Source organism: Prorops nasuta, unplaced genomic scaffold, assembly GCF_024137725.1.
Source record: "Prorops nasuta isolate Cenicafe-Biocafe unplaced genomic scaffold, Cenicafe_Pnas_1.2 PNAS00003, whole genome shotgun sequence".
Taxonomy (NCBI): domain Eukaryota; kingdom Metazoa; phylum Arthropoda; class Insecta; order Hymenoptera; family Bethylidae; genus Prorops; species Prorops nasuta.
The window spans coordinates 8,783,768-8,798,326 of NW_027116800.1; the positions used below are offsets into that span (position 1 = coordinate 8,783,768).

Below are 14,559 nucleotides of genomic sequence, written 5' to 3' on the forward strand. Positions count from 1 at the left end.
TGCTACACTATGTTATTTATTGGAAGTTTTAATTTAACACAATTCTACACTTTATTTTCCATAGGATTCTCTTTTCAATTGCGCTGGTAGATAAAAAAAACTATATGTATATTTATTCTATAGAAAGCGTGTGAGTGAATGCGCGTGTGCGTGAGGAAGGAAATAACATGAAATTATATAATTACAGATTTTTATAACGTAGATTTATGAAGAAAAAGGAAAGGTGAAGAGGACATTGAAATGAATCACGCATTAAATTGATATGACCAAAAAGCTTAGTTTATATATATTTAATCAACCCATTCAGAAATTCGCACTGATATATTAGAACTTGGTGTGAATTCTTGCGTATACTAATTTAAGACTTATAAACGAGCAAACGTAATTGGAGGCACTGAAGAAGCATGCACGATGTCTCCACGGTGTGATGGAAATACATTTTCAAGAAACGTGTATAATATCACTACGCGCTCAGCGAGTTTTTTACATTTATTTAAGCTTCTGAGCCTAATCTAAGGTTATGAGCATATAAATATGGTTAATTTTATATTGGATTGTATACAATATTTATTAGAACATTATCAATACTTATGCAATATACTTTATATATTTAAATAGCAATATGATGATACAAAAAACAAGCGAGGAAACTGATGTACATAAGTCTTTAAATTGAAATTAATTAGAATAGAGGAGCAGTGTAGTCAAATGAATAGCGGCAAAAAGGATTAGGCTTGATCATTGGTAGATATTATGTCTTGTAAGAAATTTATTAATAGAAATAAGTAGCGACTTAATGATTGGTTTCCCCATGAAGATACCGATGAAGAGGGAGATTACAGTTCGAGTCTTTGAATTACTTTGCTTTGCTTACAGGATATTAATATACTTATTTTATTAAATTCACCGCGATAAAACGAGACTTTTTAGTATATTCCACGAACGCTTCCCTCGTTACTTCCGTGCTACTTTCTCTTCCTTCTTCCCGACTCTTTCTCCTTCCACCAAATTATATTTTTATCGTTGAATTTCTTTCATTTCTTATCCGCCCTACTCAGTGTGTGTGTGTGTGTGACTCCTTCCCCTCTTTTCTCTCTTCCTTTAGTAAGAATTTTTGTATTCATAAATTCTAGCAAGCACTTTCTCCCAACAAAAATAATATATATATATTTTTTTTATTTTATTTTAATCATAAATTAAATATTTTTTATATTGAGAATTATTTCTCAAATCTCGTCATAACTCTTATTTTCTGTTTCCCTACATTTTCACGTTCCAAATTAATCATTTGCCTGCAGACGTTTAACTAGTACATATATATCTATTCTTCTACTGAAAAGTGTGTCCTGGATATCTTTCTAAAAATTTATTTGTTTTTATTATTTCTATTCCTTAGTGGTTTACATTTAAAAATTTAAATGTTTTGGTAAATTTGCTGGAATTCTCTTCTCCCTAAAAATCAACGAAAATAATATATATATATATATATATATATAATTTTGACTGACTTTTTGGAGGAGGAGAAACCCAGCAAATTTACTCTTGTTTTGTTTTGCTTTATTCTATATCTCGTTTGTTTTTTCGGTCAATTTTCAGCTACATGTTTCATCTTCATTGGAATTTTTTTCTGAGATCACACGAGGGCTCTATGGATTCGTCCGTCCTCATCGACTTTCCTTCTTTCAGGCGCGATCTTTCTTCGTCAAGGAGGAACACTTGGCCGTACGCGCAGACTACGCGCTAACTTTAGACTTTGGACCAGCGACGAATTGGCAAAGCGCAAGCTTAACCGACTACACTCGTACTGCAAGAAGAGTGACGGCCCGTGTCGCGGGATTTCAAAAAAATAGAAAGCTCTTTCCTTAAGTATCCCGAAAAAATTGGCTAAAAAGAGTGGAAGACAAAAATAACAAAAGGCTTAACAATCGCTTCAATTAATACATAGTTTGTTTAAATTCGACCAATTAAATGATTGAATACTCATAGAAATGAAGCATATTATGTAATTGGATCGTGCAATTAATAACGAGGAGAGAGAAGAAGGATTATTGGGGGAATATCGAAGGCTCCGTTGATACAGGAGAAAAAGCATAGGCTGACTAATCGTTTAATTGATAGAATTAGCGTCGTTGAGAAGGAGCAAGTGTTATAGGTCTGTGCACGAATTGTCAGAGGGCAGAGAAATAAATTAACCGAGATAATCGTTATACGAGGACCGATTGGTGTCTGAAATTGGCAGAGAGGCAGACCTACATGGTATCTTACTAAAATTGGAAGAAAAAGAAAAGTCGATTTCGTCCACGCAGTTAGACACGCGCGTTTCCACTCTTACCATTACATATATATATATGTATATATATATATATATATATATATACACACGCGCGCTTGCCCTCTTAGAGAGGATGTCGAAAATCATTCTATTTCCGTTATGCGACCAGAAATGCCCATAGACAATACTTTAACCCACGTGAGTAAATAATCTCTGAATGTGAAATGTCGTGCTTTGCTCAAAGGAAACCTCGCTTGTCACACGGAAAACATTTGCATCCCAGGCTTTTATTAATTCATTGAAATAAACTAACATAATAGGGTAAAGATAAATGGGAAAGAAAATGTAAGGTTAGAGAGGCGAGAAATAAATATTTTTCAAAGGTTTTTAGGGTTAAAGGAGATCGTAATGTATATGGAGAAAAAAGGAGTAGGCAAAAAATTAAATGGTAGTTGGAAGAGATAGAGATAGACTGTAGGGAGGGTGAGAGAGAGGTTATCGGTCAATGGACCGTGAATCCGCAAGGGAAGAAGCGAAGAGTTGGCTGAGCTGGTCCTATCCTTTGGGCGCATCTCCCAAACGACGTAGTGTGTGTGTGTGTGTGTGTGTGTGAAAGAGAGAGAGAGAGAGAGAGAGAGTTGTGCGTATCTTAAGACACAAACGTTAGCAAAGATCAGACGCTCGCATCAGACTCAGCCGTTTGGTCGTTTAGCGAGAAGTGGAACTTGTTGCGGCGCAACATCACGACGACGGTAAAACGACGTATTCAGGGCCGCTGCAACAAACTCAATACGATCGACCATGACCATATCTCATTTTATCCCCTTTAAAAATTGCACGCTTCTTTTGATTCTTCCAATTAAATCTATAATGACAATCATATAATTTTTTACCGTACAAATCATTCGTTGACACCTGAACTTCCATGCGTAGGGGATGGAGGCATTTTAAGGAATCAGCGGAACTTGAAAGGCGAGTAGACGGCGAGTGGGAGGGATGAGAGAGGGAAGCGAGGGCGTTTGGGATAAAAATAGATTTCCGCGTGTAATGGACGATGCGGCCCTACATAGGAGCTATTTTTAAGCGACGGTATCCCGAGTGATGATGATGATGCCGCCCCGTTCAGCAGTTCAGTCCGGTGGAGTTGCGTCCCCTAAGAGCAAGAAGAAGGGGCACCGCCGCGCGGAGGAGTCGGGACGTGAGACGAGAGACGAGAGACTCTGTGAGAAACTGAAACAGTCGAGTTGAAAGTAAGACGATCGCTCTCGCCTCTCCATCCTCCATCTCCGTTCAGTTTGCTGCCGCAGACTGCAGCACTGCAGCGTCTGCAGCTGCAACCGGAAACAAAGCAACTGCCGGTACGCCGCCAACAGTCACGGTGCCCGTGATACGTCGATCTATCGCCACTCGGAAACAGAACGCGCGCCCCTTACGCGACAAATAGCAACGCCAACGTCCAAATAAACTCAAAATCTGTGTCAACCACGCGTCCGTCTCACCCAGAAGCCCGAAATCACCTCGATAAACCGGCTGCCAAATAACATAACCCCCTCCTTTACGATACCGCTCATCCCACCTCTTAATCCTTTCCCTATTCTCCTCCACTTTCTTTCTCCTTCGCAAAACTATCTACCTAAAAGCAGTTCTGAAAAGCAGCTGGATATACCCCAGTGTATGTAAACAGAAAAATCTCCAAACCGGTTTGAACATGTGTTGCGAAGAAGTGAACACGTGAATTCTCTCGTGACTTTGTTATCATTTTCACTGGGAAGAAGCTACGTTTTCGAGAATGTTGATTTCCAGAGAGACGCCAGTGGCGATGGATGCAAATCTCGAAAGAACTCTCTATCTAGTCGAGAGTTGTTGTTGCGCTCGGATGTATTTATAACCGGCGCCGTCGGCTGGAATATACGATACACTTTTGAAAGCCATTTTGAAGAAACAACAACAAAAATAACTTTCAACAGACTTGGCCTTTAGATACCGATACTCAGAAGTCGAGCACCTGCGATGCTCAAAAGCGGTCGGTTTTTATTGACACTCAGCAAAGTGCGCTGAATTAAACTCTCCAACAGTTGCGAGACTGGATCATTCTCTATTGGTTATTGTTCGTGCCAACTAAGAGTGCAACGTACGCTCAAGTGGGGATTTGTCGAGTCAACGTTATACAAAAGTTAATTATTGAATGTTAAAGAATGAACGAATAGAGAGAATTGTGGGAAATTGAGGATAAAATGCTAGTGGCTTGAGAGAAAAGGTGGGAAGGCGTGTCATTGGTATATTGTTTAAGCAGGTTCGAGGTAAACAGAGGTATGTTTAGCTCATTGAGATTGGCGACTATGCGCTCGCATAAGAGCCGGGCCAGACCAGGAAGCGTGGCCACGTCGGCGAGTTCCGACTCCACCAGGATAGACGATGCATCGTCGCAACAGTATCACCCGCCAAGCTTCTTGCTTCTCGATGACATCGAAAACAATCCAGCTCCTTCAAGCGTCTCCTCGAAAGTTGCGCAAGTATGGATTTCATTGACCGAACTCTTAACACTACCCCTCTTCATATATTGTAGTATAAGAAATAATGTAAATGTAATATATGAGATACATGATGTATTCCGGAGCGTTTGGCCGTTAACGCGAGATGTGAACCGCTATCCGACAATAAACATTATCGGACACGTTAAGAATGGATTTAATTCGAATCGGACGGACGAGTAAGTGTGGCAAGAAGGTTGAGAGAGCAGTCTAACGGTTAGACAATGCCTTATACGCTTTGATCCTTGTTAAAATAAAATTAATTTTCAAAAGTAAAAGGGAGCTCTGCTACCATTAAAAGCTTAATATACCACAATATGTAGTATCAAAAGACTTCGACTTGTCAAATTGATCCTGGGAATGTTCCTATCCCTCTATAGGTTATTTCTATTAGCTTCCCTAATCAATAATTATCATTTTGACGGTTTAATAGGTAAGAGTCGAGCGAGAAGCTGGTAGTTTAGGTGTGACTTTGAGAGGAGGAGTGGCAAGAGCTTTGGTGGTGACTGGAGTGAAAGCTGATGGACCGGCAGCAAGAGAGGGTCGTGTCAGACCCGGTGATAGACTTCTCGCTGTTGACGATACGGAGCTTCGGGGGTTAACTTTATCCGAGGCACAGCGAGCACTTCGTAGAAGTTCCGATGCTCCGGTGGCATCCCTTACGATCGAGTACGACGTCGCTAATATGGAGGAAGCTCGTGCTGCTACTTCCGGCCCGCTTCTTGTACAATTAGAACGCGGTCTTTCCGGTAAATGCTTTACCCCAGTCCCAACACCTTTACCGATTTTATTCAATTTTATAGTAAAATATTTTATTAATAATTAAATGAAGCCGTTCTTTTTTTTTGACGACTTATAATTATTTTTAACCTTTCTTCAACGCTGTAAAAACGTAATTTGTAATTATAACAATTAAAACCGTTCTTCAACGATTCTTTATTAATACTGTTTACTGTAAATATATTCTGGGCTCCTAGTTCAGTCCTTTAGAGAAGCATAATATGTTAAATAGAAAATACGGGATAGAAGTTTTAGGAGTATTCGCTGTGTGCATACCAAACAAATATAAGGAAGTAAGACTGTGTGGCTGTATACATGAATGAGGAAATCAAAGAAAAAATGACAAAACTCATCCATAGGTAATAGTGCCTAAAGTATCCATAAATATCATTACAATTCTTATCTTAAAATCACAATGTTAATATGCATGAAGCGAATACATACGTTAATAACGCTATTAATTAATAAAATGTTTATGAATAAGCCATGTTTTTACGTTTCATTAATGTTTATAAAATGTAAATTTAGACTTCATTGAAATTGTGTTTTAAACTTTATTTAAATATCGAAAGGTCTCGTAAAAATAATTATAAAATAATTTTTGAACGTTGTTTTCAATATTTCTTATCATGTTATTTCAACATGTAATACTACAAATTACCAACTATAATTAAATTTTGTTCTATAGCTATTAAACTAACATTAAAAAAAACAATCATTTATGAGCTTTAAGATATTGATTTAATACGTAAAAGAGAATTATAATAAACCAGCAGTATTTCTTAACTGATATTTGAGCCACCAATTGGTTAATTCCGAAGGATAATTTGTAATTAATTTCTAAAAGTAAAAAAGTGAATATTATTACTCTGAATTTCAGGAGAACTAGGGCTGACTGTGAGGGAAACGTCGAATGGAGTTTACATAGAGAGTTTAAGACCAGCCAGCACAGCTGATCGTTGCGGGGCTTTACAGCCCGGAGACAAACTCCTAGCAGTTGATGAGACACCAGTCCAGGATGCGGTATTCGCAGCGAAGCTATTGAGAAATGCCGCAGACAACTGCAGGATCGCACGGCTTCAAATTTTGCCCAGACCGCCGAGTGCATCATCCAGAACAGTGAAGAGAAGAGCACAGCCTCAAGTAGGATCAAATATCTGTACAATTTACATGGTGCATAACTTTTGATATAGACATTATTTTTAACATGGATGGTTTTGAAAATTTCAAGTGAAAACTTACTATATGTATAAAATTCCTACAATATATACGGTTGTCCGTCGCCGATTAAAAGCGAGCAATACCAACAGCTATCACCATGCAAATTCAAGTAATTATTCACTACGAGTTATTCATGCGATAGAAAAAGCTAATTTTTCTATTTATTTAGACTAAATTAAAAATTTATTTATTTCAACGACGCGACCTAACGAAACAGAAAAACGTGTTATAACAATTGTACACTTGTAATTCTTCATTGAATCAATGGGTGGAATTAAGTCTATCGAAGCGTTTATACTGTATTAAATAAATATTTTAAAAAAGAATTTGACTGTAAGATATTATTCTTGTGGCAATTTAATTTTAGGCACAGCAGAGCTCAAATCAGACACTGCAAGCAAAAGAGAGCTTAACTGTCGTCTTAAGGCCCGATCATCGAGGATTCGGACTTGCCCTGAAACCAGCGGACGACTTGGTTAATTACGTCGTAAGCTTGTTGGAAGCTGGTGGACCGGCTGAACGAAGCGGAGTGTTACTACCAGGTGACAAAGTAATCGCGATAAACCGCAGAATTCTTCGTGATCTTCCAATGACGGACGTCGCTGCAATCTTGGAATCTTCTCAAGTGGTAAACAAAACTAAAACTCTATAAAGCTGCAGCACAGTTTCTGAATATGTTATAACGGCAAAATTGATTTTATCCTTTCACGATGAAAATAATTTGACCTTTTTTTCTCAGATTGAATTAGTAACGGAGTACAGAGTCGGTGGGGCAGTAGTACCAAGCTCCGGTGTCTTCACTGTTAGAGTAGCGAGACCACTCGGAGGTCAGCCAGACCTTGGTCTGACGGTGAACGAGGAACTAATCATCGCAGAAGTCCGTAGAGGCTCGTTGGCTTACAGAACTGGAAGTTTAGCTCCTGGCGACAGGTTATTGGCAATAGACGGACAGAAACTTGATCCTGGAGACTTGAGACAAGCTGCTCAATTGCTACACAGACCTGGCACTTCGGTTGTTGCCTTAACTGTTAGGAAACCGGATCCAAATATGGACACGAGGTACTGAAATCAATGCCCCATCTGCCCTTCAATTTCCTTTTTACTAGCTATAAAATTGATCATGTTTAAATCTGTGTGTTTTGCTGATGTAGAGACTCTAGTATAGGAAGTGATACAGTTCAATCGCAATATCCAAATGGTATTTTACGATCTGCCAGAGAAAGTTTACCCAGCGTGGATAGCGCAGTAGATTCTTGGGGCGAATTGTGTGAAAACAGTGGAGCAGCACCGGAAATATTACGACTTTGGGAAACTGCTTCCATAGATAGTGGACAATTAGATTTGTCTATGCCGCCATATCCTGGGTACGTATTTACATTTCGATAACGCACGAACGAAGATTTATCATTTGGATATCTCGTTACAGATCGCAAGAGCGCACCCAATCGGAGAACAGACCTCAACAGATCGTTCACGTAATGTTGCATAAGGATCCAGTTTACGAAGATTTTGGATTTTCGGTATCGGATGGTTTATACGAACGTGGCGTTTACATTAATCGTTTGAGACCCGGTGGTCCTTGCGATGGTGTACTCAGACCATACGATAGAATCCTCAGAGTAAACGACGCTAGTACCGAGGAATATGACTGTTGTTTGGCTGTACCCCTTATCGCAGCTGCAGGAACTCGTTTAGATCTAACAGTGGCCAGGCCATTATCACCCCAAACACTCACCAAATCTCTGTAGATTTTCTTATGCTACGTTCAATGCTGTCACTTTTATATAAAATAGTTCTTCAATTAAACACAAGCTTCAAGTATATTTTTGTACACATACGTTTATTTATAAAAATAAATGTATAGTAGATTGCTTTTGCCTAAAACATTTTTACCGTCAGATCACTCACTCATTCACCTTGTATACATACACTTTATTTATACATTATACGCACGCCTGAGCATTTGTGTACATCGCTAATATTGCAAATGTACTTATAATTAATTAATATATTAGGTAGTAAAAATTGAACTTTCTCTTTTCTCGCGGATTATTCTTTTTTAATTATCTTAAGTTTTGCGCTTTACATCTTCACATTCACTTAATGATTTAAACAACTTAACAGTTCAGTTAAATACTTTACAAAATCCCTAACTGTCTATCCTGACCATAATTTAAGTTTAACAGGAATGTCGAATAATTGAGTCGATTATACTATTTGATGCCAATTGTACCAGCAATCGGCTAATTTAAAAATTACTTTACATTTCAATTAAAGGGTCAGACCTTTCCTGAAGGATATATTTATGAGTGAAGAATTTTACATTAAAAAGATTTTGTAAAAATGCCATGATTGCATCTATCGATTGGAAAACTGTGGATTATATTTTGTGCCAAATTGCATTATATTAATAGTTCAGTCACCATATGAGTTCTTTCATTTGCATATAATAAAATAGAATAGAAAAAATTCATATGGCGGTAACGTCATAAATATATTTTTACAAATAGGCTAGACTGAATAATATTGCTGCCGATTTTTAACCCCGCCATTCAGCATAAAGGAACTGTTTACACCATTATGAGTTGAAGTATAATACTTAGGTATAATCGTTTCTTGCTCTTTCTCTTTCCTCTGATCATATTTGGCTTTGTTATAACACAAGACTCCAAAAATGGCTAACGTCATTCCAAGAATATTTACCCATGTAACTGGATTACCTAGTACCAATAACGTCACGGCAATGACAAATATGCGTTTGCTAGCATTAGCTACAGCATATGTTAAAGGCGTTGCTATTGAGAGAACTGAGAATGCTACAATATTCTGAAGCCAGTTCAGTATTCCATCAAAAATTAATAATCCTATTATATTTGAATCTATTTCAGCAGACGTTTCTGCAATAGGATCATATATCAACTTTGGCAATTCATATAATAGCCATATAGGTAAAAACATAAACAAAGCCAATCGCCCTAATAAAAGTAATAGTCTTAAGTGATGAACTCCTGTGTCGTGCAATACCTACAAACAAATCATAAACTATTATATTTACATTTAAATAAAAGCGTTATTAACTCCTTCGCAGTGTAAAGCAGCTATAGTCCCGAATTAAAAATTAACGATTTTATATCGATTTTGTATTAGAAATATGACTTGAGAATGTTAAAATTCTCAATGGCCAATTTAATACGATGGATACTAAATGGGAAAATTTGTTGAATTATACAATTCCACTCTTTGCTAAGCCTAGAGCCACACATCGCGGACGTGTGACGGATTTTAATTCTTCAGTTTTATTCTTTATCATTTTAACCAATATATTTTGTTTTTCATTATTTTTTTCAATAATCTTAGATGTCATTAGGCAACAACTAAATTTTCCATTTACTTATGTTTATATTATATGGTTAATTAAATTGGAGTACTTCATAATATTACTTACAAAAATTTCTAAAAATGCGTAAAAAATTAATGTAATATTACATGAAAATCTGAATGTCAAATATATATATTTGACTTTAGCTTTCCATAAAATATAAATATACTGTGCAGTATATTAAAATTTTTAGAAAACAAAATTTACACGCAGGTGGTATAAAATTGTTCTCTTACTACACTGTGAAAGAGTTAATAGATCTGTCTTTAGGGTGGACCTTGGTATAAATGGTTCATAATTAATGTGCTTTTGACAATAATTTTAGTCAAGGTAGGAATGACTAGAAATTATTATAATTTGTAGGCACATTAATACAATACATTTGAATTGGAACAAATTATTTTTAGAGCCAAAATATCTATAAGAATGTTGAAAAACATAGGTGAGTGGTGAGATGTCACAACTCAAAATGCCAAATGGTGTACACATTAGAGCCACATAGTGTTGCCTGAAACAAAAAAATTTATATAGGTCTTAAAGATAATGGTCTTAATTTGTAATTGAACCTCAGAAATATAAAAAAAATATAAAATGTCATAAACCAATTTAAAAATACTTTTTCTGAAGAAACATTTTCTCTTATTGTTTAAGTAATTTATTATATAAATATTCAACAATAAATTATGGGCATTATCTGGAAGACTCAATTTATTTTTCCATTTCACACCTCTCTGATTTATTGACTCTTGGATATTCATTTATCCTTTTCAGCATTTACTTATACTTCTTGGCTCTAAAGAATTATTTTGTCCACTTCAAATGTAGTATAATGTATTCACAAACTATTATAAATTATAGTCATTACTGACTTGTCAAAAATAACTTAATTTTTAAGCATTAACGCTAAGGGATTGATCATAAATCTTTTTACACATAAATTCTTATTTAAATGAACCTATCACATATGCTTATGAAATTAGTTAAAACCTATGATTGATATATCTGACATGATATTTTATGTAAAAAACTGCCTGATCAACCCCTAGATCCTCCCTTAAACATTAGTTACCTTTTTGGAGTATATATGCTGCAAAGAAAGGGCCATAGTTGATGTCAGAGCACTCAAAAGACCAATCATATTAAAGCTAAGCTCTGTTAAAGTTGCAATTGCAACTCCAGTCACAATTGGTACTATACTAAGGTAGACCTTCATTGTCTGCTTCTCCTTCAATATTACCCTTGATAAAACCACAGTAAAGAGGGGCATTGTAGCCTTTACTGGGACAGAGCCAAATTTTAGTTAATATATGAAAATGATAAAAATAAAACATGACATTACTTATGTAAGCTTAAAATAGAAAACTTGGATCATTTAATATATTTTTCAAAAATTGTTTAAACTAGAATAAGAAAATTTTCAAGAAATTTAAAAACATTACTTTTTATTAGTTTTACCCAAACATAAATTATGTAATTTATAAATATTAATTAAAATTAGATTAAGACGGTATTTAAAAAAAAATTATAGAATTATGAAGCCATGTATAATTGAAGAGTATACACGTGGATTTTAAAAAATACATAGGTGTTATACATACCAGTGTGTGCATAGGAAACAGGTACCTTCCAAATGCTGACGTGGCTAAATACAGTGGCTATAAATTTGCCCAGGGCTAAAGGGACGAGTAGTCTCATGTAATAGCCCCATGATATATTCGATGTATATTTTCGGACACCCCATAAATTAAAAAACGGTCCAGAGTAGATTGTTATTGAGGTTAACTGTACCATTGTCACTGACAACGGATAAGGGAATTGTGACAGTAACTTTTTGCCGACAACATTACTGCTGCTGGAAATAATATACCACAGCAAGCAAAGGAATAATAATGTTACAACTTCACGGCTATTCCGCCTATCGTTCATGATCACGCGAACGATTGAAGCAGATTTTCCTTAACGTCACGTCACCCGTCACCCGAGTCACCCAAGTCCCAACAGCACGCTCCACGGCTCCACTCCAACCTCAATTCCATACAGTCCACACCAACACATACATATGTATGTACTACACTGACCACACCGTCCACACCCACTACACACTAGGCACGCAAAACAAATTACACACATACCGTCTTCTACCAGACTGTATACCAGACTAAAGCCTACGGCACACTATGCTGGATTTCGTGCTAGAATGCTTGCTAGATTTGTGAGGACCAATGAGATTATTATATTTAATTCACAACTGAATCATCATTGGTCTTCACAATTCTAGCAAGCATTCTAGCACGAAATCCAGCATAGTGTGCCGTAGGCTTAACTAAGACCAGCCAGCTATCTGATGCTGATACTTAAACAAGAGAGAACCTTTGCTTTTTTCTTCATCAAGTGGTATCAAGTGCACACGTTTTCCACCACTTTAGGGCCCCAGTTTTCCCATCTATTTGTAAACATCTTGGTAATTTTTTCCGTTTAGTAAAGCTTGAAATTTAATAAAAGTTACTACAGTTTACAATATTTATATCAAACGTGTAAATTTATCAATAGGGACAATAGGTAGAAAAATTAATCTACTACAGTTTCTGTGTGTGTGTGTGTGCTGGTCCTTCCCCATAATGTTTTGGGTTTCTGTTATTTCCATTGAAGGAACAAGGGTTTATATCCATATTTATAATCGAATTAGGGGGTAATGTTGGTCTTAAAACCGACCATACCTTTTCGAACTTCTTTCGATCTATTTAACCCTTCAATGGAAAAATCTAACTGTCCAAATGATATTTCAGAATTTTTAGATAGGCTGACGACAAACGATACGACCCATACAACCAAATGATAACAAGCATAACAAAGTAAAAATACAGAGTGAAGTTAGCCGAATTTCCGTTTCCCGTTATTACCACAAAGCACTGCTGCTCGCTGTAGCGGCGCGACGTGGCGCGGCGTAGCACTGCTGAGTGCGAATGTATACGAACCGCCTCAACTTCCTGATTCCTGAACGCACTCTTCTTATCTTGTTTTGTTGCAGTCAGTTCAGGTTGGTTCAACTCAGACGTTCACACTACTTCAGTCATATGTATGTACATAGTTACATACATACGATTTCACTTGTGTTGTCGCTCGTCGCTAGCGACAAATGGTCACGTGGGACAAAGTATACACTTTCTCCTTATATATTCTGTCGCTAGCGACACTGAAATAAAGTTGGATTTATCCAACTTTTCAGCGATATCGCTAGTATCGGCTGTATCGCTGCTCGTACATATATGTATTCAACGCAACGGAACAGGCGGATCGTGTGAATTTTAAATTTGAAAAATGGATGGAAATTCAAATTGAAAATATATTTGTCACATTTATAGCAAGCCGATACATATGAAGCTAAAAAATAATATAATGAATAATTATTGTAATTAATATATAAAAAACGTTGAATATAATTAACCCAAAAAACAGGCTTTGCTTGTAAAATAATACGGCATATATACAGAGCGAAGCTATTATACCACCCTAGAATATAGATGCAGAAAGACGAGTATCTCTTTAATTATAAAAGATATTCAATTTGTGCATAGGACCTTCTCGAATTCTCTTGTTATTTGCTTTCGCAAAGGTCATATATAAAAATTGAATATCTCTTATAGTAAAAAAGATATGCATCTTTTTCTACTAATGTTTTGGAGCGGTTTAAGTTCCTCACCCTGTATAGATTTCTTACTAAAAACAGAATCTTAAATTGTAACATTTTTATTACAAAATAAATTCAATTAAGTTTTATTATGAGTAACACGTAGCAACAATGAATTTTACTAATAAAATTATCAAACTAGGGATAATCATAACTTTACTAATGTAAATTATTATTTTCTGATATATGAACTATATAATTTTCATCCTCTCATGCTATATAGGAAAATGAAGGAAATATTTTCATAACAAGGATTTAAGAAAACACATTCATTTCAAATATATATGAAACCTTTATTAATTCCTCATTCAATATATGTGCATACCTCATAACTTTTGATTATTATTTTAATATTCACAATTTTTTTATACATATGCAAATTAAATTCAAATATCATACACCATAACACGACACCACACTCACCACAGTCACTACACCTAAGAAATCATTGCTGCTAGCGATTACCCGTTTCCTTCGTTCCTACATTCAGAACCCGCCCAGAATATGTCGCTGCTAGCAACGAGCGACAAATGAAAACATAGGAGAGATAAACTGCATATTCTGTCGCTAGTGTCCATCTTGGATTGCATATACTATATCATCTTATATTTATCGCTAGCGACGAGCGACAAGTGAAATCGTACCTTTAAGGTACATTACAGTGGTAGAGGGTAAAGTGCCATAAAAT

The 14,559-nt window shown here is 36.1% G+C and overlaps 2 protein-coding genes across 3 annotated transcripts; one reads left to right on the plus strand and one right to left on the minus strand.

Moving 5' to 3' along the window:
• The first annotated feature begins 3,309 nt into the window (after positions 1-3,309).
• Positions 3,310-8,567, plus strand: Grip (Glutamate receptor interacting protein). 2 transcript variants are annotated; one of them, XM_066747261.1, is made up of 7 exons: positions 3,310-4,785; positions 5,237-5,552; positions 6,464-6,726; positions 7,172-7,432; positions 7,544-7,867; positions 7,951-8,168; positions 8,231-8,567. In XM_066747261.1, exons 1-7 carry the CDS (start codon positions 4,585-4,587, stop codon positions 8,550-8,552), a joined length of 1,905 nt encoding a protein of 634 aa, XP_066603358.1. In that variant the 5' UTR covers positions 3,310-4,584; the 3' UTR covers positions 8,553-8,567. The 2 variants fall into 2 exon arrangements, with proteins under 2 accessions (XP_066603358.1, XP_066603357.1); XM_066747260.1 differs by having other exon boundaries at positions 3,313-4,785; positions 7,544-7,863; positions 7,956-8,168.
• A 737-nt stretch (positions 8,568-9,304) lies between these two features.
• LOC136785905 (solute carrier family 35 member E1 homolog) lies at positions 9,305-12,962 on the minus strand. The gene is made up of 4 exons (XM_066747262.1): positions 12,554-12,962; positions 11,782-12,285; positions 11,253-11,461; positions 9,305-9,828 (listed from the first exon to the last, which is right to left on the minus strand). Exons 2-4 carry the CDS (start codon positions 12,107-12,109, stop codon positions 9,316-9,318), a joined length of 1,050 nt encoding a protein of 349 aa, XP_066603359.1. The 5' UTR covers positions 12,110-12,285; positions 12,554-12,962; the 3' UTR covers positions 9,305-9,315.
• Positions 12,963-14,559: the final 1,597 nt, after the last annotated feature.

Excerpts from the sequence above, each read along its gene's own strand:
- Grip (XM_066747261.1), top strand. The coding sequence starts at position 4,585 with ATGTTTAGCTCATTGAGATTGGCGACTATGCGCTCGCATAAGAGCCGG. Across the intron at positions 5,553-6,463 it reads ATTAGAACGCGGTCTTTCCG|GAGAACTAGGGCTGACTGTG; the intron begins GTAAATGCTTTA and ends TCTGAATTTCAG. Across the intron at positions 7,433-7,543 it reads TCTTGGAATCTTCTCAAGTG|ATTGAATTAGTAACGGAGTA; the intron begins GTAAACAAAACT and ends TTTTTTTCTCAG.
- LOC136785905 (XM_066747262.1), bottom strand. The coding sequence starts at position 12,109 with ATGAACGATAGGCGGAATAGCCGTGAAGTTGTAACATTATTATTCCTT. Across the intron at positions 11,462-11,781 it reads TGTTTCCTATGCACACACTG|TAAAGGCTACAATGCCCCTC; the intron begins GTATGTATAACA and ends GCTCTGTCCCAG. Across the intron at positions 9,829-11,252 it reads AGCATATATACTCCAAAAAG|GTATTGCACGACACAGGAGT; the intron begins GTAACTAATGTT and ends ATTTGTTTGTAG.